Source organism: Macaca fascicularis, chromosome 16 (genome assembly GCF_037993035.2).
Source record: "Macaca fascicularis isolate 582-1 chromosome 16, T2T-MFA8v1.1".
NCBI classification, from domain to species: Eukaryota; Metazoa; Chordata; class Mammalia; order Primates; family Cercopithecidae; genus Macaca; species Macaca fascicularis.
Genome location: NC_088390.1, coordinates 17,599,160 through 17,625,408, shown reverse-complemented (window position 1 = coordinate 17,625,408; position 26,249 = coordinate 17,599,160). Strand labels below are relative to the sequence as shown.

General features: G+C 59.1%; 1 protein-coding gene across 5 annotated transcripts in view; it reads left to right on the top strand.

Annotated features, from left to right (window-relative positions):
- The window catches only part of PEMT (phosphatidylethanolamine N-methyltransferase), an 86,270-nt gene extending 66,873 nt beyond the window's left edge, over positions 1-19,397 (top strand). For all 5 annotated transcript variants that reach the window (XM_005583031.4, XM_005583029.3, XM_015437715.3 and 2 more), the window contains 5 exons: positions 2,129-2,244; positions 12,173-12,318; positions 15,253-15,364; positions 18,667-18,741; positions 19,113-19,397. In XM_005583031.4, the coding sequence (XP_005583088.1) occupies positions 2,129-2,244; positions 12,173-12,318; positions 15,253-15,364; positions 18,667-18,741; positions 19,113-19,170 (507 nt within the window). In that variant the 3' untranslated portion in view covers positions 19,171-19,397. The remainder of the gene's footprint in view (positions 1-2,128; positions 2,245-12,172; positions 12,319-15,252; positions 15,365-18,666; positions 18,742-19,112) is intronic.
- Positions 19,398-26,249: the final 6,852 nt, after the last annotated feature.

The following is a 26,249-nucleotide window of genomic DNA, read 5'->3' as shown; positions in this document are numbered from 1 at the left end:
TGTGAGCCACCATGCTCAGTGTCCTCCCCGCCGCCGAAGGCTATAATTTTTAAAAACGGAAAATAACTGGTGTTGGGGAGGATGTGGAGAAACTAGAATCTTCATGCGTTGCTGGTGGGGCTGGAAAATGGGGCAGCCACTGTGGCAAACAGTTTCGTAGCTCTTCAACAAATAGATTTACCATGTGACCCAGCAATTCCACTCCTAGGTGTACACCTGAGAGCAAGAAAACACACATCCACAAAACACTTGGGCACGATTGTTCCTAGCAAGTGCCTGAATGTTGCTTGGCTTTAGCTTTGGTCACTGTGAACAATGCTGCTAACGCAAAACCCAAGTGTCCATCAGCTGCTGAACTGGTGGACAAAATCTTTATATACTGGAGTTGTATTCAACCGTAAGAGGGAATGAAGTGCATTTATGCGCTGTGGCACGGACGAACCTTGAGAACATTACATAAAGTCAGAGCAGCCAGACACAAAAGACCGTGTAGCGTGTGATTCAGTTTATATGAAACGTCCAGAATAGGCGAATCCATAGAGACAGAAATCGGTGAGTGGTTGCCAGGGGCCGACAGAGGGGGGCTGAGGAGGGACTGCTGATGGGGTCGGGGTTTTTACTTGGGGTGATGAAATGTTCTGGACTTGAACCGTGGTAATGGTTGCACAGCTAAAAACCACTTTGAGTTTTATCTCAAAATTGAAACAAAACAAAACAAAGCAGGCTGTGGTCCTAGGCCCCGCAGCGCTCTCTGCAGGCTGCTTCTCTTCTGCCTCCACCCCCGACCCACACATTCCCAGCAAAGTCACCGCAGCCCCCTCCTCACCCCTGCAGCGCGCATTCCTTCCTCCTTTTGAGCTTCCCACAGAGTCAGCAGCGGCCACCTGCTGAGACTTGGCCTAGGGCCTGCTTACCTTCTGGGAGAATTGGCTGCAGTGCCAACAGCTGGTTGAGGGGAAGGCCCCGGAGCTACCTCCTTCACCTCTCCTTCCTGTAAACTTTGGCGTGCCCCCCACCCCACCATCCGCTGCTCCCTGGCCTGCCACTGCCAAGGAGCTCTGAGGACAGGGGCCAGGGCTGGCCGGAGGACTCACTAGGGAGCCACCTCCTGGGAGTCAGCGGCCTTGACGAAATCATTGCTAATCACTCTCCCACTGCAACTGCGGGGAAAGGCAGGTCCACTTGGGAAGTGGAGCAGGCAGCAGTCATCGCTGGGGCTGGGGTGGAGATAGGTGGCTGGGAGCAGGCCCCTAAGGCTCTTTCTGTGCACACACAGGTGCCTGTTCTGGGCCCACAGGCAACTTGCTCACGTACCTAGAGCCCAGCGCCTGACTCCAGGCTGCAATGTTTGTCTTCTTGCATCCTCCTTGCCCCCTCCCCTTCTCTCCGTTCCTTCCTCAGAGTGCTGGGCCAGGCCCGGGGGATGACCAGCTCAGGACTGTGGAAACAGCGGAGAGGCAGGAAGAGCTCCCTTCTCTCCCCTGTTGGTGGCTAGATGTTGAGATTCCAGATGTGATTGGTTTGAAAAAAATAAAGTAAAAGGATTCTGAGGCTACAGGTCACTGTTTGAAAGTCTGTGCCTTGGGAAGAGCACTTGGGCAGAGGGAGGAGGCTGAGGGCTTTGCTTTGCTTTGCTTTGCGCCTGTGATGGACGCTTGGTGAGGCCCGCAGCGGGAATGTGGGCCTGTGCTCTGAAGGCCGCGTGCTCCTGCAGCCCTGGGCTCCTCTGGTAGTTCCGCTGGGGCCCTTTTAGAGTCTGTGGGAGGCACTCAGCAGCTCCCAGCTAGGGCCTGAGGTCAGACCCCGTGTGTCTGCCCAGGGACAGTCTTCTCAGCCAGACGTCTCTTTCTGCCTCTTGGTGGGCTCATGGCTGTGTCTGGTTGAAGGGTTGTTTCCAGAAGGACCTTGTTGTCGGTCCAGATGAACGGAACAAGTATGAAAATCCCTGTGGAACTGGCTCTAGGGCAGATAATGGGTGGCTGGGCTGCACGTGGTTGTTGCTCCTGTGTAATTATTCTTCTTCAAAAATAGGGGCTTTGGAGACTGGGAAACAGAGAGAGGCATGTTCACCCCCACCCTGGAGTCTCCCCAGCAAACATCTCGCTCTTGTTCTCTGCCCATGGTTTAGGTTGCACGATGGGAACACAAGACCCGCAAGCTGAGCAGGGCCTTCGGGTCCCCCTACCTGGCCTGCTACTCCCTGAGCGTCACCATCCTGCTCTTGAACTTCCTGCGCTCACACTGGTAAGCACAGCCCCCTCACTGGGGAGCCACAACCCCTGGGCTAGCGGGAGGGCTGCTACTGGTGGTACTTCGTCCCTCACCATGCGGGAGCCTTGTGTCTGAGCACGCAGGGGTCAGCTCTCAGAGCCACCTGCCACAGTGAGCCACCCTACCCTTCCCAGTCGTTTAGACTCTGGCCAGCAGAGGAGCCCCAGTGACCTCAGGAATGGGGGTATGTGAATGGGGGACAGGGGACAATGCCTGGGTGGTCCCAAGGTCACATCCCAGCCTCTGCCATGCAGCCAATGCTGTTTTAGGAGGCTCCTCCAGGAAGCGCCCAGTCAGAAGGTAGATGCCAGGTTGGGAGCCCTCAGGGGTCAGGCCTGACCGTCTCATCAGTTTAGGCTTGAACCAGCATCAGAAAGCTGCTTTGAGGCCAGGTGCGATGGCTCACACCTGTAATCCTAGCACTTTGGGAGGCCAAGGTGGGTGGATCACCTGAGGTCAGGAGTTCAAGACCACGCTGGCCAACATGGTGAAACTTGGTCTCTACTAAAAATACAAAAATTAGCCGGGCATGGTGGTGCACGCCTGTAGTCCCAGCTACTTGGGAGGCTGAGGCAGGAGAATTGCTTGAACCTGAGAGGCGGAGGTTGCAGTGAGCCGAGATTGCACCACTGCACTCCAGCCTGGACGACAGAGCGAGACTCTGTCTCAAATTTTTTTAAAAAAAGAAAGCTTCTTTGCCCATCTCTGGACTTGGGACAGGCCCCTTCCTGCTGTCAAATGAAAAGGTCAGAGAAGAGGAACTGGAACTAGGTGATGAGGCCCAGCCCACTGCACTTGGAAGTGAATTTGTCTGCCCAGACACCAGGCTAGACAAGGCCCACCTGCGTGGACTGTGATGGCCGCAGGTGACCTGGGGATGCAGGCTGTGCAAGGCAAGCTGCCCCATCTCTGGGCCCTGGTCTCACCTCCCACAGTACCCTGAGAATTGTTGCACACGGCAGCTCATGGACTAAACATGGACCAAGTGGTGCTTCAAAAAATGAGAAACTGTCTGCACCAGAGAGAATCCCCATTTTTGACTTGTCGAGACAGACCAGAAGCTCTGTGTGTGCCTGGCCACACCCCACATGGAGCACTCACTGGGGCCGAGGCACAGCTGCCCCTTTGGATGGGGTGCGTGCAGCCTGGCTCTCCCCATGGCCCCATCTTCCTCGGACCAGCCTGTCCTGCAGGCACTGGGTGCGCACAGGAAGGGGCCTGCAGATGCTCCATGCCGGCACGTGCGGAGCCGGGGCAGGCCTGGCTGGTGGTCAGGCCCCTCGCACACTCACCGAGGGTGGCCCAGGCCTTCCCCCTCTGTGGCCAGGCGCCCTTGCTGCCTTCCCATCCTTGTTGTGGGCTTGGCCACAGGAATGTGGCTGAGCAGCGTGGTCAGGGTCCTACTGAGGTCAGCCTTCTGCGCTGAACCCCTGGCTCCTGGCCTTTGCTTCTTGGCCCTTTGGGCCGGGGCTGCCGGTCGTCTCTAGGCCTGGGTGGGTATCCCAGGGTCTTGGTCCTCAGAGGGGTGGGTCCCCTGGCACCTGCCCTGGGTTGAATGATGTGAAGAGGCTTTCCCAGAGAGGGCTTTTCACCCCTCGGAGGGCAAGGGGTTTGGTCCAAGGCACTGCCTCGGGGCCTCGGGGTCTGCACAGCCTGCGTGCTCACAAGCGCCTAGGCTATCCGGCCCCGGGAACATTTTCACATTCGTAGCCTCTGGGTAGAGAAGAGTCCCATTGTGCAGATGGAGGAAGTGAGGCTTGTTAAGAAGCAATGGTTTGCCTGAGGTTTTACAGCTCAGGGAGCGCTGACCAGCGTCTGAGAACAGATCAGCAGTGACTTAGGGAGAAAAGATTCCATCCATGTAGGCCAGAGGAACCTGGCAGGCACCGGCACCACCCAGGCTGGGTTGTGGGAGTGGGACATCAGGGTACGGGAGATGGGTCTCTTTCCTACCCCTGCTGCCTCTTGGGCCACCGGCAGAGTATCCCTCCTTACCCAGGGTGGGGCCCTGGCTTCATCGGCAGGACAGGCGGGGGTCTGTGCCTTCCAGCCCCCAGACACCCGCACTCCCAGTGGCCAGGAGGGAGTGGGCTAGTGCTGGCCGACTGAACACTTGGAGCTCGGAGCCCCCTACAGGAGCGGCAAGGCTGAGGACGGGTAGAGGGCTGCAGAGGGTTGAGACTCAGCCCAGGGCTGGCAGGCTGAGCTGTTCCACCACCCCTGTTCCCCAGAGCATGCTGGGACTACCATCAGGGCTGGCACAAAGCAGGAGGAGTGGGCTGGAGCCCACAGCGCTCACAGCTCCAGGGGCAGCTAGGCCAGGCCAGGTGACTGCCCGGAAACACCAGCCAATGCTACAAGGCAGCTGCCTCGATCGAGCCCCTCCTGCCGACCCTGCCCCTGGGAGCTGCTCTGAGTCTGCTGACTTCTGACTTCCTGCCCAATCCCATCTTGTGCTAGAAACCCCAGAGGCGGCCGGGTGCGGTGGCTCAAGCCTGTAATCCCAGCACTTTGGGAGGCCGAGACGGGCGGATCACGAGGTCAGGAGATCAAGACCATCCCGGCTAACACGGTGAAACCCCGTCTCTACTAAAAAAAAAAATACAAAAAACTAGCCGGGTGAGGTGGCGGGTGCCTGTAGTCCCAGCCACTCCAGAGGCTGAGGCAAGAGAATGGCGTAAACCCAGGAGGCGGAGCTTGCAGTGAGCTGAGATCCGGCCACTGCACTCCAGCCCAGGTGACAGAGCAAGACTCCGTCTCAAAAAAAAAAAAAAAAAAAAAAGAAACCCCAGAGGCTTCCTTGAGCGCTCCCCATCACCTCCCTGCTGGTGCAGCAGCACAGCCTGTGATCTACCTGACCCTGGAGGTCCGCCCCCGTCATCCACCCCTTTTCAAGGCAGAGAGTACAGGGCCCTGGCAGGGGTCAGCCTTCCTCCTCCAGGCCCCAGCCTAGTGCTGCGTGTACCTAGGAGACCAGGGGGACAGGCCCACTCACAGCCCAACTCCAGGCGTATAGACGGCAGCAAAGCACTGTCTGGTTTGTTCTTGGATCCCAGGCCCTGGGAGTCCTCCTGGGGTAGCTGGAGGAAGTCAGCTTCTTACAGATGGTGGCTCCCAGCTTTCCCTCCTCTCCAGACCTCTCATATCAGTGTTGGCCTCACCTGGCGTCTGCCTGGCCAACAGGGCCGTGACTTTCGGTTGGACTAGCCACTCCTGGATTTTGGGGAGGAGAGAAAAGATGTCCGAGGCTGCTGCAGGACTGCTTTTCTCCTCTCACCTTTTGGGTTGAAAGGCAGAGGCGTGCCATGGTCCTTACTCTCTCCCCCACTGTCCTTCCCCTCCAGGCCCCTGCCTACACCCTGTCCTGCCGTGCCCCTGCTGCACGCACTGCTGACCCATCCTTCCTGCCCACACCTGCCAGTGAGGCACGCAGGTGGTAGGTGCTGGGGCTGGACCGGGCTCTGGGGCCAGGCTCTGACAGGACCCTCAGGACCAGCTCCTGCACCCCCACACCCTTTCCCATGCATGCATCGCTTCAGTGGCTGCCTAGAGATGGGTATTCTTTTTTGTGCAGTAGAATAGACATAACATAAAATTAGCCGCTTGAACCATTTTAAGCTTTACAGTTCAGTGACATTTAGCAGCTTCCCGATGTCATGCAGTCCTTCCTCCTGACTAGTTTTGGAGCTTTTTCTTTACCCTATACACCTGGAGCAGTCACCTCCCGCCCCCCAGCTCCTGGCAGCACTCATCTGCTTTCTGTCCTCATGGGTGTGCCTGTTCTGGGCCTTTGGGGTGTGGCATCCTTTCTCCATGGGAGATGGCAAGCTTCGTGGGTCCAGGCTGTGCTCGAAAGCCTCTGTACCCAGCAGAAGTCGGGTGGTGGGCGGAGAACACAGGCATGTGCTTGAGCCAAGCCTGGATCATGGCCGGTGGGTCCGAGAGGCCACCAGCAGCTGACCTGCCAGCAGGTCCCAGGGGAGAGCAGGCCACTGTGTTAGCAGGTCCGCACCAGCGGTGCATCCAGAGGTGGTCAGGGGAGGCCTGGGGCAGGATGAGCCACTGCGATCTGGAAGCAGATGTGCTCCATGCAGTCCCGAGGGGGCCATTAGCACAGACCTGTTTGCTCTGGTTGTGGACTGTGGATGGGGAGGAAGGCTGATGGACTCCAGGGCACTTGTTGAAGTTCCTTGCCTGAGCTGCCCGCTGCACAGCTGAACTTGGCCAGCCTTGGCTGGAGCGCTACCCTCTGATGAGCCACAGGGCTGGTCTCGAGAAAGCCCATGGGGGCGGGCGAGGAGTGGATGGCCAGGCAGGGCCCGACTGGGCTTCACAGGACTGGGCTGCAGCCCTTCCTCCCTCCTGGCGGTGGGAGGAGACAGCCAAGCTTGTTAGAGCATCAACGAGCTCCTGGTGTCGTTCACCAGTCACAGGATGGAACTGTATTCCAGTGTACATCAGAATTGCCTGGAGTCTCCCAGGGCTCCCTCTGGGTCTTCTGAGGGGAGAAGCTCCTGTGTGCTCTGGTGTGGCGGGCACAGCCGGGCTGAGAAGCTGCATCCTGGCCTCAGAGTGTGGCTGTCAATCAGGAATCTTCCTCGACCTGGAGGTGCTCCCAGGCTGGGCAAGGAGGCAACTGGAGGGGCAGGGTGATCTCTGGAAGGTGGTCTGGGTGGGTGGGGTGCAGGCAGAGCCCTGGCTGAAGAAGTGTGGTGACCAAGGCCTGGAGGAGTGAGCTGGCTCTTCAGATGGCTGGGTGGGGCCCGTGAGTCCCGGGAGAGGGCGGCCCCCACTCACGCTGGGCAGCAGGGGCAGGGCAGGTGGGGACACACCTCAGCATTCTGTATACTAGAGGCCATGGGGCAGGCGCAACCCTGTGGGACACCAGAGTCACCCTAGAGCCCCTCTCCCCCAGGGAAGTCTATTTTCAAAAACTCCCTGATGATTCTGAGGCCAGGCCCTTGGGGACTATGGCCCTGGAGGAGGCTGGCACACGTGGCCCTCTGTCCCAGTGACCACATGTCCTGGTCACTGCTGCATGCATCCCAGTGCCTGGCTAGACCTGCTCCAGGATGTGGTCAGGACAGGCCAGGGGTCTAGTGGGTGCATGAAGGAGGGAGGGCATGGAGCCGACGGGACAGTTTGCTTCCGATGGAGTGATGGAGGGCTGGGCGTGTGCAGCGTTCCACGGCAGAAAAGAGCGACTCCTGCCATCTTGGCAGAACAGGCCAGAAGTTTTAAAGAGTCTGTGCACTGGGAAGCCAAGTGTATTAGTTTCCTTTTGCTGTGTAGCAAATTCCCACAAACTTAGCGGCTTAAACCACACAAACATACTATGTGACAGTTTCTGTGGCCAGGAGGCTGGATGGGGGGCGGGGTCTTTGCTCGGGGATTCCCCAGGCTGGAATCAAGGTGCCTGCTGGGTGTGAGCTCACCCGAAGCGGGGTCCTCCACGCTTTCGGGTTGCTGGCAGGACTCGGGTCCTTGAGGCCCAGCTCCTGGTGGCCTCCCCGCAGCACAGAAGGCAGCTCTGCGGCTTTGGCTTTGGGTCTCTCTGGCTTCTAGACCCTTTCGGAAAGGCCTACCCAGGGTCACCTCCCTTTTGATTAACTCAAGGCCAACTGATCAGGACCTGAATTCTATTTGTGAAATCCCTTCACCAGAGTGATTCCCTCAGGGCAGGTGCCTGGAGTAGCCATTGGGCGGGATCCATGCAGGCAGCTGGAGAGTAAGGGGTGGGAGGGGCACTTAGGACAGGGAACCTGGGCACAAGGGGCCCCAGCTGCTGGGAAGGAAGGAGGGAAAGGGGCTGCAGTTCAGCAAGAGTGGGGCCCAGGCCCTGGTAGACCAGGCCAGGCCAGCACCTGAGGGGCTGCAGCTGGGAAGGAGGGAAGAGGCACCCTCCCCATCCCCAAAGCACACGCCACCAGGAAGTCTGGAAGGAGAATGGGTGTCAGCCCAGGATTCCCGGGTGCTAGGGGTGCTGGGATACTGCTGCCTGTTGTCCTTGGCCTGCCCGTGAGGCTTGAGCCTGTCCCACTGTTTACAGGTCGTGAGGAGGCAGGAGAGCCGTCCTGCCCCTCCTGCTTTCTACCATCTGTTTCCGTGTTGGTAAAACAAGACAGACTCTCTCTCAGCTATTGATGGGTTTTGGAAACACTTTGGAAAGGTGACGTGTTATTCAAATGCTCAGAATTAGTGCAACGTCAAAGCCCGGAATTCAAGCCCCTTGATGGTTTCGGGGGTTGCATATTAGATGAACATTTTTTTTTGTTTGTTTTAGTAGTTACATGCTTATTTTAATATGTCTTGGAAAAGAAATGAGCCCATCAGAGGACTCATTTCATGGCTAGCGTCGTGTAGCTGAGACGGAGTGGAAAGAGCGAGTCACTCCAAGCCTGGGTGAAGGATGTGGAATACACGGCACTCAGGCCACACGTGGATGTGGATGACGTTGCAGAGACACCCCAGGATGATCAAAGTCAGAGAAGTGTTTCTGGTCGGCTGCAGACAGAAACGGGACAGGCCTGTCCTGGGTGGGGCCATGTGCCTGTGGCCTGGTGTGTAGCCCAGGACTCCCAGCTGGGGGCAGGGTGGGGATACTGAGGGCAGCGATGCCCCCTCCCCACCTCCACCCCAGGGTTTCCGGGATTTTATGGGAGCAGAGTGCAGACAGCCTCAAATCACATTAATGACTGAAGGTTCCATCCAGGTCTTAAAAATAGAACCCAAGGCAAATGAATGCATCTCCGTTCCCCACCCCCAGTGCGGAAAACTTCCAAGGGAAATTGCGTCCTATTACCTCATTCTGTTAGGGAGCTTGTGGTCACAGAGCTACTCATCCATCCACTAATTTTCCCTGTGGAATGGACGGACTGTGCTTTCCTGGCTTAATGGAGGAGCTAGAACACTGTCGATTGCCTAATCGGGGCCGTGAGATTCCAGTAAACCTGGAATCTAGAATCAGAGTGTATTTGACTGGGTAAGGGGCCACTTGGTGAGAACGCCAGGGAGGAGCTCAGCCCAGTTCCTCTGCTGACTCTGAGCAAACGACCCACAGAGCACTGTGCCAGGAGCCAGCCCAGGCTGTCATCTCAGAGAAAGGAAAGGAAAGGGGCCAGGACTGGGGCCATAGGCGGGGGAGCAGCTGGAGGACTGGGGGTCAGGTCTGGGGCAGATCTGGGGCCTCTCCCACCCGCTCCCTGGTCCCAGATCTGCCTTCATCAGGAATCTGCTTCCAGACAGATCTGATTTTCCTACTGAGCCACGCCCCCAGGGAAGCTGGGCCCTGAACACGCTGGGCTTTGGGCTGGGCCGCACCAGAGGGAGGAAGTTCTCTTTCATCTGCTGCCTGCTTGTGTGATGCAGATGAATTCTGGCAGAGGAACCCTGAGCATGGGGTGTGGACCCAGGCCCTGGCTCGGGTCTCCGCAGGAAGGGGTAAGAGCGACAGGGTCTCCCTCCAGAGTGACCCTCCCGCGTCCTCAGGCCTGGCCTCCTCGCCCTCCCCCTATTGCAGCACGGGATGGGTCTCCCTGGTTCTGCATTTTCCACAGCAGGCAGAGTGCATTCCAACCCCTGCCGGGCTGAGGCCTGCACCTGGCGGGCTCCTTCAAGCCTTCCCTGCTCCATGCCCTGCCCCAGACTCTAAGGCACAGCTCCCTGCTGTTTCCGCTTTCTGGAATGCTCTCCTCTGTTCACCCCTCCCCACCCCCGTCTGTTTTCTAGTCCCCACTGCAGTGGCAGCCAAGGAGCCAGATGCTTGCAGGGGAGCCATGCTCCTGAGCAGGGCCGGCACCCTTCCTTTCCCTCCCACTCCACCATCTGCAGGCAGGAGAGTGGAGGGTGCCAGGCAGGGGAGAAGTTGTGCCTGGATCGTGGCACCACACTGGGTGTGCGTGTGGCCACCTTACTCCATGGCAGCCCGTGACCCTGAGCCAATCCCAGAGGCTCGGCCTGGAGCTGCAGAGTGACCCTGAGCCCCGGGCAGCAGCAGGATCAGGGCAGGGCACTGGTGGGTGGAGAGCTGAGGGTGTGGGCAGCATGACCGGCAGTGGGTTTGCCCTGACACCCGAATGCCGCTGTTTGACAGGTCGATGTGCCCACCTCTGCCACCGGGTCCTGGTGGCTTTGTCCACAGGCCCTTTTCCCTTTTGCCCTGGCTCCTTCTCTGCTCTGGGGGATGGGAGGAGGAGGAAGGATGAATAGGCACTAAATGTCCGTTCTGTGGCCCGGGCCAAGTGCCGGGGGGACATGCAGGGAAGGAGGAGCAGCTTCTGTTCCCCAGGAGCTCCCAGTCCAGCTGGAGGAAGGAGTTCCAGGGAGGCATAAAGATATGCCTGTGTGTCCTCAGCTCAGCATAAGGAGGGTCACAGCAATCTGAATTCACCAATGAATGGAATGGGTGGATGAAGATGGGGGCTTCAATCTGCTTGAAAGAGCCTGGCAAAGACACCTCATGGTGGATGGATGGATGGTTGTGTGGGCAGACAGAGGCTACATTGATGGATGGAGGGATGGATAGATGGACAGATGGATGGATGTGTGGGTGCACAGAGGATAGATTGATGGAGGAAGGATGGGTGGGTGGGTGGGTGGATGGTGAGCTGGCCCTGCTGGGAGACGCCATCCAGACTGAGTGTAAAAGGCGCTGCCCTGCGTGAGGCAGCAGATCTCCATGTCTCTTCTGTGTTGTGATTATTGCGAGCATGGGAAGTGCATGTTTGGTCACACATATCTGTGCTCCCACACACAGCCTTTCCTGTGAGTGTGCCTCTCATCTAGCACCCAGGGCCCCCTTCCCACCAGCGCCCGCTCCCCTGTGGTGAGGCCCGGGTGCATCAGCACATACCTAGCCCCTGTGTCCTCCCTGCACCAGGCCCTCAGTCCTCTGGAGCCAACTGGAGAACCTGAGCCTCTAGACCCACTGCTATCATAGTCACCCCCTTTTGGTCATGCCACTTCCTTTTTTTTTCTCTCTCTTTTCTTTTGAGACTGAATCTCGCTCTATTGGCCAGGCTGGAGTGCAGTGGTATGCAAACTCTGCCTCCCAGATTCAAGCGATTCTTGTGCCCCAGCCTCCCGAGTAGCTGGGATTCCAGGTCCCTACCACCACGCCCAGCTAATTTTTGTATTTTTGGTAGAGACAGGGTTTCACCATATTGGCCAGGCTAGTCTTGAACTCCTGACCTCAGGTGATCCACAGGTCTCGGCCTCCCAAAGTGCTGGAATTACAGGCATGAGCCACCGCACCCAGCCCCCACTACCTTTTAACAAGGCCTTCAGTGGTTTGGCCCCAGAGGGAGCCTGGTGGGGGAATTCAGGTGTGGAGGAGGACATAAAGGGCCCCCAAAGTGCCTTTAAATGCAAGTCAAGCCACCCAGGATGTGGCCAGACCTGCAGGGACTGTGGAAGTGGAATCCCCAGCACAGAGCATGCCCCAGGCCTCAGGGCACTGAGTCTGTTGGGGAATGGGACACCTGGGCCTGCCCTGCAACCTGGCACCTGCGTCTTTTCTGAGCCTCACTTTTCTCCATAGTATGAGTTGCTCATTGGACAGGATGAGAGTTTGCAAGCTGGTGGCCTTTGGGCTGAATCCAGCCTGCTCACCTGCAGCGTCTAAAGTGGTTTTCATGAATTGTCTATTTCTGGAAATTAGGACACTTCACATATGAGTCAGGACCTCTGGCTTCTCTTGAAAAAATTTAAATATCTGGCAGGCCTGGGCCCCTCCCTGTTGCTGTCACCCCCTCTCCCGGGTGGACCGGACCCCACCTGCTGCCTGCCTGACCTGGCAGCCCTGGGCTGGCTGCTCTCTGAGGTTCCCTGGGGAGAGGGCGAGAAGGTGAGGATGGCCTCCTTCTGGGCCATGACATCCTCCCTCTCCATCCCCTGCCCGCAGCTTCACGCAGGCCATGCTGAGCCAGCCCAAGATGGAGAGCCTGGACACCCCCGCGGCCTACAGCCTGGGCCTTGCGCTCCTGGGACTGGGCGTCGTGCTCGTGCTCTCCAGCTTCTTTGCACTGGGGTTCACTGGAACCTTCCTAGGTAAGACCCTGAGGGCTGGGGTGACCCTGAGCAGGCCCACTGGAGCCCTAGGGAGCAGCAAGGCCAGGTGGCTGCGGTCCTGCCGTCTATGACATCAGTGGGAGTGCTGGGGCCCTGCTCCATCAGGGCATCTTCCCTCCAGGCCTGGCTTGTCCATGGTAGAACAGGAGGCTGGGCTCCAACAGCAACTCTTACCCCAGGGTGCTGAGCAGCTGCCTTCGTGGGGAGTGAAGACAGCTCCCGGCTGCTTCTCTCCAGCTAACGAAGATGCGCTCAACACCCGTTCTGGGACTCCCTGAGTCCAGCGCCACACCAGCTCCCTCTTGCAGAAGGCTCTCAGGCCCTATTGCACAGAAGCCCGAGGTGGTGGTGAGTCAGCCACCTCCCCGGCAGCTCCCGGCACGCGTGGCTCTCAGGCCAGGCAGGCTTGTGGTTGGTGCTATGTTTGGCCGCAGGCAGGGCTGGCGTCGGTCTGGGGAGAGATGAGGGGTGGAGGCACCTTATCCCTTCTCCATTCCCCTCTGCCTGTGGCTGAGGTGCTTTCAGGCTGTGAGCCCAGTGCTGGCCTGGCCAGACGCCCACCAGTGACCCTCATGATGGCAGCAACTTTCAGCTCCTTGCAAGCTGGGAAAGAAAAGCAGCCATGGGAAAGGCAGTAGGGGTGGGGGTGGGAGAGGAGATGGGGGCAGCGGTGGGGGACAAGAGGGGGCCTTCAAAACCTGGAAGGAGAGAAGAAGGCAGCCCCTGTCCAAGGGGAGCCCCTCCCAGTGAGCAGGGAGTTGGCCCAGCGGGGTGTTGCCCACTCTCCGTCATGGGTGGGAAGACCCACGTCTTCCTCCCCGCCAGCCGTGGCCAGTGCAGGAGCTTGGCAGGTCACTCGGCTTCAGTGGCCTCAGTGGCCTCCTGGGACCAATAGTGTCCTGAGGAGCTCCCGGGCCCGCCTGCCACCCCCATCCTTAGATGCTGGCTGCAGCTTCTTGGGCCCAGCCCCCAGGGCACCGTGGGCTGTCACAGGGCACTCCAAGTTCTCAAGGAGCCTGTGCTCGGCCGCAGGGGACATCCGAGGGAGGAAGTGGCATCTGTGGGTGCAGCATTCTGGATCGCCCATGACCAGGCCTCTCTGGGACTGTTGGGGGCACCCACAGGTGGTTCAGTGCTTCCTGCGCAGGCAGGAGCTGTAGGAAGTTTCGTCTAGGAAGGGGGGCAGCAGCCAGGAGCGTCTGCATCTGCCTGGTGGGGGCAGGTGTGGGCAGGTAGAAAGAGGAAAAGGCCTTGGTGCAAGGAGAGGGAGATTGAGGGCAGAGTGGTGGGCGGCTGGAGGCGGGGGAGCAGCTGGACTGGCCGCACAGGTGCTGTCGGTCGGGACAGGGCTGGAGGGTGAGCCGAGGCCTTGAAGGCCATGCAAGGGGTTGAGGCTCCATCCCCAGAGAGGTGGGAGCCACAGAGGGGGTCCCCGCAAGGAAGAGGTTGGACTGATGGAGCCGGGATCAGCGGTGGGGCTCAGGAGCTGTGGAGGGCCCTTCCAGGATGTGGGGGTGGTGAGAGCCACACGGGAGGGGCTCTGGGCTGTGCAGTCAGGTCCTGTGGGAGACCAGCAGCAGGGGCCCTCCAGCGGTTAGGGTGTGGGTGGATCTGGACAGGGAGGGCTGCAGGCAGTGTAGGGAGAGCCAGGATGGTGGGTGGAGCCCCTCGGCAGTGGAAGAACAAGCTGGGGGGCCCTGAACAGTCAGAGGGAGGGAAGGAGCCCACAAACACCAGTGGCCACAGACTCCTGGCGGCGCTGCCAGCAGACATGGCCTAGAAACGCCGAGGGCCAGCAGCGCGGGATGTAGACAAAGGTGGTCACTTCCCCCTGTGACTCAGCCCGAATTGGGTTTCTGTGCCATCTACCCACACCCTGCTGCCCCGCTTCCTGCTTCCTGGGAAGAAAGAACTTCCCAGTGGTCCTGGGCCCTGCCCCGTGTCCCCAGACGGTGACGCAGCTCCTGGACCCCTCCTGCCTATGCAGCCCATTGTCAGGCAGCTGCCCTACTTTCCACCTCGGATGAAGCTCCATTGTCCTCCTGGAGGAGACACAAATTAGGCGTTTCTGGGGACAGAAGGCTGGGAGGAACAAAGCCGCACCCTTTATGGAGAGGTTACTCTGTGTCCAGTGGGACCATCCTCTGTAGGCCTGGGACAGATCCTGTGACTATGACACCGGCCGCTGCTTATGGCTCAGAGCAGTCCTGCCGGGGGATGCCTTGTGGCCATGCGACTGACGGGTGCATGGCTGGCCTGTCTGGAACAGGCTGTCCAGTAGTCACCCTCTCTCCACTGGGTCTAGCTCCTCTGGGCAGCTGGGTGGGAAAACAATAATACCAGGGCTGACCTCCCAGAGCGACAGGAGGCGTGCCGTGGCCGGGCCCTGGTGCCAGGGCCATGCAGCCGGGGGCGTGGAGCAGAGCAGCCCTTAGCAACCAGCTGAGGCCCCCAGAGGGAGAGGAACTCACTAGAGTGAGGCAGAGCGGGAGGTAGGTCAGGAAGAGGAAGGGTCTGCATAAAGAGGCGCCATGAGCAGAGGGAGAAGGGCCTGAGGAGGAACTGAGCTCTCTGTACGGAGAGCAGGGAAAGGCATCGCAGGGGAGGGAACAGCGTGTGCGAGCCTGGAAGAAGAGGAAGGCCAGCGTGGCTGGGTCAGAGTGCACAAGAAAAGGAGCAGTGGGGCAGGGGCGGTGCTCAGCACCTCAGTCCTTGGGCCCCACGCCCTCTGCTGTCTGCGTGCCTGGTGGGTCCCTCTGACTCTGTCCATTGTTGAACCCCCTGGAGCCTCCTGGAGTGCAGGGCCCTGTCTCACCTGCAGGTCCCGCCACAGCCCACTCTGGGGCCTTCCTCCGTGATGGTGTGGCCAGGGCTGATGAACAGCCGAGGGACCCTGCCTTGCCTCATCCACAGGTGATTACTTCGGGATCCTCAAGGAGGCGAGAGTGACCGTGTTCCCCTTCAACATCCTGGACAACCCCATGTACTGGGGAAGCACAGCCAACTACCTGGGCTGGGCCATCATGTGAGTACCAGGCTTGCTGCCCCTCTGCCCCGCTGGCCACCTCCCGGGGAGGAGCTGGTGCAGCTCAGGACGCGGGGTCCAGGGCCCCTGGAGAAAGAGAAAGGAAGAACGTGTCATTTGCGGGGGCCTAGGGCGCCCTGGTTCTCCCTTTCTCAGAAGCATCTTATCTATAGTAACAGAAAGCACATCCCAGAACAGGGTGGCCAGCTTCTCCAAGAGGGCTGGAGTGTGGAGGTTCAAAGGCCGCAGGCAGGTCACAGCCGCTCAGCCCTGGTCCTGCCGCGCAAAACAGCTGCGGACGCAGGAAAACGGATGCGCGTGTTCGACGCCAGCACAGCTCCACTTACAGACATTGAAGCCTAAATTTCAGATCATTTTCACGTGTCATGAAACATTCTTTTGATCCTTTTGCTTTTAACTATTTAAAAATTTAACAGGTGTTCTTGGCCCGTAGGCTGTAGTTTGCAGACCCCTGTGCTGGGACATCAGGGCTGGGACCACCCAAGCCATCTTCCCTGCAGGAGGGGGCAGCCAGAGCCACCAGGGCCCACCTCACCCGCAGCTGACAGAACTGCCTGTGCCCCCATAGCCTCTGCCCATGTGGCAGGCACCCCTTCCCACAGAGGGGACCCCGTGCCATGAGGGAAGCCTGGAAGTGCTGTCGGCCTCAGCCAGGTACAGGCACTGACAAGGTGTGGGGACGTGCTCCCGCAGGGGGGTCAGAGGGCCTGCAGTCAAGGATGGCACAGCGGGAGCTGCCCTGGGCTTCACACCCATCCCCCACCCTGGCAGTTCTAGTTTAGCCATTTTCTTGCATAGAAGGTTTTTTTTGGCAGACACTGTTCCACTGCTTTTGTTTAACGCTTGAAAACCACCGGCCTAGAATTTACAGGTTCTCCCCAGGACCTGAGGGGCCAAAGGATCCCAAAGGAGTGAATTGTAAATGGTGAATGTCAAGAGCAAGGTGTTGCCTCCTGGCTCCCCGCCCTCAGCGGCTGGGATGGTAGCAGCTGGGGTTGGAGAGAGCAGAAGCTAGAAGAGGGGCTGTGGGTCTGGCTGGGACCCACCCCACGTCCAGGCCAGGCAGTCCCCAGGGTCACCTCCCACCTGCCTTCTAGCCTGGGCCCTCTGCCCGGACTCAGGCAGTGTGATCCTGAGGCCCAGACTATGTGCCCCCAGGCTCACCCGCCCATGGAGCACCCCCACTGGGTCCACAGGGTGAGCCCAGACTCAAACAATCGCCTCTACCCAGGTCGTCCCTGCAGGCTTAGGGTTCCCAACACACCTGGCCCCGTCTCCTCCGTGTGCACACACACATGCACGTATGCACACAAATGCACGTATGCACACACATGCGCGTATGCACACACACATGCACGTATGCACACACATGCACGCATGCACACACATGCACGTATGCACACACATGCATGTATGCACACACACATGCACGTATGCACACACATGCACATATGCACACACATGCACGTATGCACACACACATGCACGTATGCACTTACACGCTGTTCCCTCGCCTAGAACCCTCCCACTTATGCCCCTTGTCGGTCCTTCCAAACCGAACGTGAGGTGTCCCCTCCTGCAAGAATCCCTCCCTGACACCCCCACCTTCGGTGCCTCCCCAGTGGCTTAGTGTCCCCAGCAGTGCCTTGTGCCCTGGCGTGAGAGTCACCCTTGGGCTCGGGACACACAAGCCGCCTCCAGAGGACATCAGCCACGCGGTGTGCTGGGAGATGGCATCAATGGTCCAGGAGCTCATTAGAGATGAGCCATTACCTGGCCAGACGCTGACACAGCAGGGACCCCCGCAGGCCTCCCACAGCCCATCTGTCTCTCACCTGCCAGGGCCCCAGAGATGGGCCTTCCAGGTGTCTGAGCTCCCTGGCATGTAGGACCCCGGCAGGCCATGTGGCAGTGAGCCCGATGCCAGAGCACAGATGGCAGAGGCGGTGGCCTGACTGTGAGGGACAGGTGGGCCTCCTGCTTCATGTTGTGCAAGCGGGGGCTCCTGTCCCCCTCAGGTGCCCACAATGGGGTCGCTGCTGGATGCCAGCCCTGGGGCTGGAGCCTGGGCTTGGATCTTTGCTGTCCTTAAACTGCCCTGCCCCCTGCAGCTCCCAGACAGGCAGACCAGTGTGAGGTCCAGGGGTGGAAGGCAGTGGGCAGGGCAGAGGGTCCCTGCAGGGGCCACAGGTGCCCTCCAGCCCTCACCTTGATCCAGCCCTACCTGGGGTTCTTGTGATGGTTTGTCTGGGGAGGGGGCAACTTGGCACAGAGGCAGCCAAGGAGGGTGCAGCCCCTGGCCCAGGCCTGCCCATGCGCCCTCTGTGCCTGCCAGGCAACTCCTTTCCTCCCTCTTTCCCTCCCTCTCTCTCTCCCTCCCTCCCTCCTCCCCGGCAGCAGCCCAGCGCCTGCGGGAGCTGTGGGATCAGAGGTAACTATAGAAATAGATTGGGGGACAGCTTGACGGCAGCTATTTCTGGAAACCTGAGGCAGCTGCGCCCAGGCTCCTCGGTGCCGTCACTGACGAGCTGCCGCTGCTCACTGGTGTGGCGGGGTCAGGAGCTGGTCACCAGCAGAGAGCTCCTGGCGATGCTCCATCCAGCCTTGGGCCTGCTGCACACTCTGCCTTGGGCCTCCCATCCTCTGGGCCGGGGCAAGCAGGGGGTTCCTGGGCGTGGGGCTGCTGTCCCACCACCTGGGAGAGCCCAAGCTGGGCTCGATGTTGAGGGCTGGGTGGGGCAGCAGCTCCTAAGCCCCCTTCCCCACAGCCAGATCCTCCCAGGGCGTGGCTATGGGGCTGCACCTGTGGCTGGGGGCTGGGGGCTCAGGGTGGACCAAACTGGCTTTGGGGAACCCTGGACCCATTTCTAGAAAACAGCCTTTGTTCCTCAGAGCATGGTTTCTGGGGGACAGTGGAGCACTTTGCCCCAGAACCTCCTCCTGTGCGGGACGAACAGCCCTAGCCACTGGGACTCTTCTGCCTGGGGCTGCGTCTCCAGCTCTGGGCTGGGGGCTGGAGACCCGGAAAGAGTGAGCAGGCCCCACCCGGAGGGAACCCAGCCAGGACGGACAGGCAGACGATGATGATAAATGGATCAGGACCGAGAACATGGGGACCCCACTCAGGAAGGGGCAGTGCTGCCTGGGCTTGGTCGGCCCAAGTGGCCCCAGCGTCGGCCGGAAGACGCGGGTCACAGCAGGAAGGGCCAGCCTGGGCAGGAGGGCAGTGGCCCTGAGAGACCCTGGCTCCAGCCAGGCCTAACCTGCCTCTCTCCCTGCAGGCACGCCAGCCCCACGGGCCTGCTCCTGACAGTGCTGGTGGCCCTCACCTACATGGTGGCCCTCCTGTATGAAGAGTGAGTAGTGGCTGCGGCGGGTGGGGGCGTGGCTGCCCGGCTGGCCCTGTCTGTCCTTCTAGAACCTTTCTTTGTGGCCAGGGCAGGCTCAGGACAGGCTGCCATCAGCCAGGCCCACTCCAGGGCTCCCAGGTCAGAGCGGCCACAGCAGCTTACAGTGCGGCCTGCAGGACCCAGCAGGCAGCCGGCCCCTCTCCCCTCCCCCCTGCTCTCTGAAGGCTCCAAGTCAGTGCCACCCCAGCGGCGCTGGCGGATGAAGGGGATCCTGGTCCCACTGGGACACCCTCAGGCTGGTGGAGGCGGGGCTCTGGTGTGGGCAGTGGGTCACCCCCAGGACCTGCTGACTGAAGCCTCTCCCCGCTGCCCGGCAGGCCCTTCACCGCTGAGATCTACCGGCAGAAAGCCTCCGGGCCCCACAAGAGGAGCTGATTGAGCTGCAACAGCTTTGCTGAAGGCCTGGCCGGCCTCCTGGCCTGCCCCAAGTGCCAGGCCCTGCGCAGGGTGAGAATGGTGCCTGCTGCTCAGGGCTCGCCCCCGGCGTGGGCTGCTCCAGTGCCTTGGAACCTGCTGCCTTGGGGACCCTGGACATGCCGACATGTGGCCATTGAGCTCCAACTCACACATTCCCATTCACCAATAAAGGCACCCTGACCCCAGCATCTACTCCAGCCTCTGTCTGTCTGCGTGGAGAAGGAGCAGGCCTCGGGCATGAGCATCAGGTCCAATAGCTCCCGGGCCAGGCTGGCCCCAGCCTTTCTCTCTCTGAAATCTCAGAGCTGGGAGGCGGGCACCTCTCTCCAGGCCTCCAAAGGAGGCACTTAAGAGGCATCAGGGGCTCACCTGGCCATGGCCATGGTTTCACCCCCAGGAGACTCGGTGTCTTGTGTCACCTGCTCCCACGCTCCCCCCCAGCACACCCAAGACAGCCCGTCTGCTGCCTCTTCCCTTGGAGGATCCAGCCCCGTGTCCGTCGGCGTGAGGGTGGAGAGGTGTGGTCACGTTGTCCTTGGCCACCCCAGTCTAGCTGGGCAGATGACACTCATTCCTAAATGAATGGCCCTGCGCTGACCAGCATCTGGACACACGCTGGGCGCCCTCTGTGTCTGTATGGGGCGGAGGTGGGCCCTGCAAGGGTAAGCCTCATCTGGGGGAAGCAGGACACAGTGACCAGGAGTGTAGGCTCAGGCATTGCCACTGGGGCTCCCGAGGTGGGCAGAGAGGGCACCCTTCCCCCCTCGTCCTGGCACCCATGCCGCCACTTCCTGTTTCCATCCCAGTTCTGCTGCTGGTGGCAGGGTCACCCCTCAGTCCCCAGGACACCAGGCCCCCTGACTGGGGCAGGTCGGGGACTTCTAAGCTTGGTGGGCTTTGGGGTGATTCTCCTGGGGGTGCCAGAGGCCCTCAGTCCTTCAGCTTTGGTCAACATTATCCCTCAGGGTCTGTGAGCCCCGAAGGCCAGTCAGGGGCTCCCGGAGGCCGTGTGGGGATCAGGGTTCTGCAGGGAGAGGCCTCCACCTGTTCCAGCCCCTCTCCCCTTCCACCTGTGACCTCAGGCTGATCACTGCCCTCCTCCAGCTCCAGGGGTCCTCAGTCAAGCTCAGGGACAATGACCGAGGGCCAGCTTTCCCTTGACATTACTTTCACTCAGGGCTGCAAGGCCATGGCCTGAATGGACATTTACAAAGCGCCCTCAGTCCAGGATCTTCCTGCTCACACCGCCAAGATGGGCTCCCGGGCTGCATTCCTGAGCCCTCTAGGCAAGGCTGGCCTTCTCCTGGGAGGGCTGGAGGTGGGTGCAAGAAGACTCACCCCCCAGCACAGGAGTCCCCAGGCCAGAGCTGTCAGAAGCCACGGAGCTTGTGAGGAGTGAACCTGACCCTTTTATCACACAGCCTCTTGGCCCCCAGGGCACCACGGTGGAGGCAGGGCTGCCAGCCCTGAACTCCTCTTGCCCCAGCCCCAGCCCCCTCGCCCCTGGCCCTAGGCAGATTCCCCAACTTCCCACTCTGCATATGGAGGTACAGAGGATGATGGTGCCAGGGCTGCTGGGCAAGGCTGACCCTCACCTGTGTCTTCACAATCCCAGGTGTCCAGTTGACCAGGCCCCGCAGCCCAGGCAGGCGGCCCTCAGGGTCTGGGCCACAGAGCCCCTCCATCCCTCAACTGTGCCGGTTCCTTCTCTCTCTGGGCCTCCTTCCCTGTCTCCCCAGCCAGGATGCTCAGCCTGGGATCCGGGCCACGGACGGGAGGTGTCAGAAAGGCTCTGCTGAGCATTGTTCATGTTCCTGGGCAGTTCCCTGCTCCCCACCTCCACTCCCCGTCAGTCCCAGCCCCCGCTGGGGGCTTTATTTTTAGGTACCACTTACTCAGCACCCAGCTGTGCGTGCAGCCGGAGGAAGCCTGGTTCCCTGGCAACCGGCCTGGCTCAGCCCGGTGGGCCCCTCCCCTCAGGGATCCCACCTCCTGCCCACTCCCCACTCACCCCTGAGCTTCACCCTCACACCACCACCCCCCTGCCAAATGTAAATGTGGTCAGGACACCCCCTCAACCCCCGTTGCCCTCGGAAGTAAGTCTTGGCCCATTACCCCTGGGGCCCAGGACTTATTCTCTCCCTGTCCCACCGGGCCTGTCCCACCGTGGCCTCCTTCCCTCCGTCTGGGCTCCTGCGATGACTTCAGGTCTCAGATCACCTCCACTTATCCCTGTGTCTACCCTCGCCATTCCCTCCACCTGGACACCCCTCCCCTTACACTCATCCATCCGTCCGTCCGTCCGTCCATCCAACAATATTGAGTTAGTCCTTCTATGACGCGGGCAGAGGACTCACTCGGCTATGAGCATGGTTTTCATGCCCTGCCCTCAGGGGCACGCCACGCCTTGGGACAAGCCACTGCAGGATGGGGACAGGGCGGGCTGTTTTCATCTCATCGCTGCCGTAATCAATCTGCGTCCTCAGGTTCCGCGGAATCATTCTCGCTGGTGAGGTGAGTTTTGAAGTCAGATCTGGGCATGGGCAGGTGTCAGGAGGTGAGGCAGCGGGGTGGGCGAGGAGCCTTCCCACCCGAGGGAACAGCATATGCCGCGGCTGCGGTGGGCCGACCCAGGAGAGGGTCCAGGGCCCCCAAGTCTCCCTTGCAACAGGCAGGCCTGGTGAGGGGCTCAGTTTCCAAGGAACAAACGGAGTATTGCAGAAAAGTGACAGGTTCCCCCTGGCTGCAGGGTGGAAACAGGGTCTGCTACTGTGAGGAGGCCCCCAGGGTGGGAGGCGCGTACACTTGTTCTGGGCAGTGGTGATGGTGCTGGGCCCTGGACAGAGGTGTGAGGTGGGAAGAGGGGACGTGAGAGATGTGTAAGGGGGAGAATGTCCAGGATTTGGGGATGAATGAGGGAACAAAGGGGTGTAGCCCCCATGGTGGGCGGGTCCAGGCGAGCTGGGAGAGATCCTGAGTCCCTCTGCAACAGGCAGGTGGCTGCCGGGTGCCCGGAGAGGGTTGGGCTGGAACCAGTACCTGTTCATCAGGGGGCGAGATCCACAATTCTCAACCCAGCGTGCACAGTTCTGCCACCTGGCCAGCTTCATGGTTTCATTTCTATTATAATTTTAACATCTTTACTGAGATATAATTCACAAGCCATACATACAAGTCTGAGTTTTTGTTTATCCACAGACTTGTGCAGGCATCACCGCAATCATTAAAACATTTTTGTCACTCCCCAGAGAGACCCCAGTACCCCTGAGCTGTCACCCCCAACTCCTATCCAGCACTAATCACCACCAAGTCGCTCTCTGTCCCTATGGATTTGCCTCTCCCGGACACTTCCTATGAAGGAATCACGGTATTCGTCCATTGGTGTGCGGCTTCTCTCACTTGGCACTGTGTTTTTGAGGTTCAGCTGCGTAGTGCCATGTCTCAGCACTGTTCATTTTAATGGCTGAACAACGTTCCACTGTGTGGATGGACACACTGTGTTTATCTATCAGGCAACGGACACTTGGGTTGCCCCCACCTTCGGGCTGTTGTGAAGAATGTGGCTGTAAACACTTGTGGACAGTTTTTGTGTAGACACGCTTTCATTGCTTTTGGGCAAATGAAATTTGCCCAAATTTCATTGCTCTGAGCAAATTCCTCAGTGTGGAATTGTTAGGTCACATGGTAACTCGCATGTTGGACACATTGAGGAACTTCTACCCTGTTTTTCACAGCACCTGTATCTTCTTACATGCCCACCTTGATAACTTTTTATTTTTTTTATTTATTTATATTTGAGATGGCATTTCGCTCTTGTTGCCCAGGCTGGAGTGCAGGGGCGTAATCTCAGCTCACTGCAACCTCCACCTCCCAGGTTCAAGCGACTCTCTTGCCTCAGGCTCTTGAGTAGCTGGGATTAACAGGTGTATGCCACCACGCCCGGCTAATTTTTTGTATTTTTGGTAGAGATGGGATTTCACCATGCTGGTCAGGAACAGCTCTCGAACTCCTGACCTCAGGCGATCTGACCGCCTCGGCCTCCCAAAGTGATGGGATTACAGGCGTGAGCCACCGCAGGGGCTCAGCCAGGCAGGGGCTTAGCGAGGTGGGGGCACGAGGGAGCCTTTCAGAACTGGAGGTGCCCTGTGCTTGGATGCGGTGCTGTCACAGGTGTGCACATAGGGGAACCTTCAAGCTGTAACCTTTCCATCTGCACACGCTACTATAGCCAAGTCATATCAAGTTGGACCATATAAAGTTGCCAATACTGCATGTGACCATTTCTAACTTAGAAAAGCAGTATTATTCGGCTGGGCGCGGGGGCTCACGCATGTAATCCTGGCACTTTGGGAGACCGAGGCAGGCAGATCACGAGGTCAAGAGATGGAGACCATCCTGGTCAGCATGGGGAAACCCCATCTCTACTGAAAATACAAAAAACTAGCTGGGCGTGGTGGTGGGTGCCTGTAGTCCCAGCTACTCGGGAGGCTGAGGAAGGAGAATCACTTGAACCCGGGAGGCGGAGGTTGCAGTGAGCCGAGGTCACGCTACTGCACTCCAGCCTGGTGACAGAGTGAGATTCCATCTCAAAAAAAAAGAAAAAGAAAAAAGAAAAAAAAAAAGGAATATTATTCTATGATTCAGACTAGTATCCTAAAAACTTAAGAGAAAATGGAGCACTGTGAATAGTATGAACCAGAAAATGATCAGTGACAACCATCACATGGGAAATTTTGAAAGGGACACAGGCAGTGTGACCTGTGTTCACCATGGTGGTCAACTGGGCCTCGCTAAGGAGGTGGCATTTGAGCCAAGACCCAACTGCAAGAGGAAGCAGGAGGGAGGAAGAGCCTCCAGGCATCGGGAGTGGCAATGCAAAGTAAAAACAAGGCCCCAGTGCCCCCAAAGCAGCAGCTCTGAAGGACTGAGCTACCGAGGGTGCCAACCCTGGGCACCTGGTCCCTCGAGGGTCAGGCCAAGGGGTTGAGCCTCTGGGCACCCGTGTGTTCGCAGGAAGCTAGGCCTGGACTATCATGTTGTTCTGAACCCCAGGTCACCAGGGCCAGCAGGGTCAGCCACTCCTGGAGGCAGAGTCACTCTTGTGGGGTGATCCAAGGGTTGTCAGAAAGTGTGGGCATGCCTCTCTGCCACCTGGCCACACGCCTGACATTCTGCCTTATTTTAAAAAATGTTTTTAAATTTATTTTTTGAGACGGAGTCCGCTGTGTCACCCAGGCTGGGGTGCAGTGGTGCGATCTTGGCTCACTGCAACCTCCGTCTCGTGGGTTCAAGTGATTCTCCTGCCTCAGCCTCCAGAGTAGCCAAGAGTGCTGGTGCACGCCACCACGCCTGGCTAATTTTTGTATTTTTAATAGAGACAGGGTTTCACCAGGTTGGTTAGGCTGGTCTCGAACTCCTGACCTCATGTGATCTGCCCACCTTGTCCTCCCAATGTGCTGGGATTACAGGCATGAGCCACCATGCCCAGCCTGACGTTTCACCTTCTTTCGGCCTCTGAGGGGCTCCTGTAGGCTGGCAAGGGCCAGGCTGTGGGAACATGCTGTGCTGGGGTTGAGGGGCAGAGAGAGGGGTTCACTTCTTCAAATTCCACTTGCAATACTTGAGCCCACGGCGGGGGAGGAAAGGCACGGCCTGGGGACGCTGCACACACTGACCCTGCAGCCCTTTATGTGTAAAATGGCCATGATAGTCATGCCTGCCTTGTGTATAAAGCAGGTACTGAGGCAGTGCCTCCTTCCCTTGTCGCCCGTGGAGCTCCTCAAGGTTTTCTCTTTGTTTTCTCGAATCCAGAATCCGTCTCAGGGCTTGAGGGGCATGAGAGCATCCGGTCTGACCATATCCAGTGCTTCGGTCCTGCTGCTGCTTGCACAGGTGCTCACTCCCTCCGCCAACACCTCTGCACACACAGCCTTTGAGGCTGATGGATGGCCCGAGCCAGGCAGCAAAGCTCCGTGCATCCTGATCCTTGGTTCCTGGGGCAGAGCCGGGAGCCTTGGGCTGAGCTGGCTTCTGCTGGAAGGGTCTGCTCTACCGGGAACAGAGCTCATCACTGATGAAGAATCTACCAAGGTTATGATCTCAGCTTGATGAGGGGAGCCTGTCAGAGGGAAGGCAAAGCCAGCTCTGTTTGCCCCTTTCTCCTCTTCAGGGGTGGCGTGCACCAGGGTCACACAGGAGAGAAGCACGCCTCAGAGCCTCCTCTGCAAGGCGCTGGTAGAGATGGGCTGTGGCCGCACAGGCCAGCACAGCAGTGCCCGGGCCCGAGGGTGCTCTGGGTTCCTGACACCTGAAGTGCCCACTTCTGGCCTCCGTGTGTACTCTGTCTCAGGACACCACCACAGGCAAAGCTCTGATGGGGTGCCCAGCATTCTCCTCCGGCCCAGCTCTCAAGAACCTTCTAATTGCTCTTTGCCCTCAGACCAGGCTGTGTGGCTGGCATTTCCTGCCTGGGGCCGGTGCTGGGGGGGGGGGTACAGCTGCCCACCCCCAGACCAGCCCTGACATTTAGTCAAATATTTTAAACAGTTCCCCTCCCCTCTGAGCAGGAAACTCGCTGCTCTGCAGGTAAATACTATTTACAGACAGGCTCATAGCCTCACACACGCCGTTTGTTGTCTCATTCTCCAAACACGCAGAAATCAGAATCATGTATTGCCTACAGCATAGGGCTGTGATGGACCTGGACATCAAATGCTGTGAGGGCTGGCAGGGCCTGGTGGCCAGAGTGCTGGGAAGCCCAGTACACATGTTCCCTCTATATGGGGCTCCGGGATCCAAGGGGCGGATGGTTCTGTGAGTTGCGAGTTGTTCCTGCTTGTCTTCCATCCCCCGGCCCTCCCCAGTCACTCTGATTAGCCAGCTCGGGCAGGGCCTTGTATAAAGTCACACAGGCAAACCCCAGAAGGAAAAAGGGCACCTGCGTGTACAAGGAGCTGGGTGGCAGAGGCTGTGCCAGGCTAAAGCTTCCTTCATGCAGTTGGGAGTCTGGCCATGTGGGGACATCAGGAGATGCCATC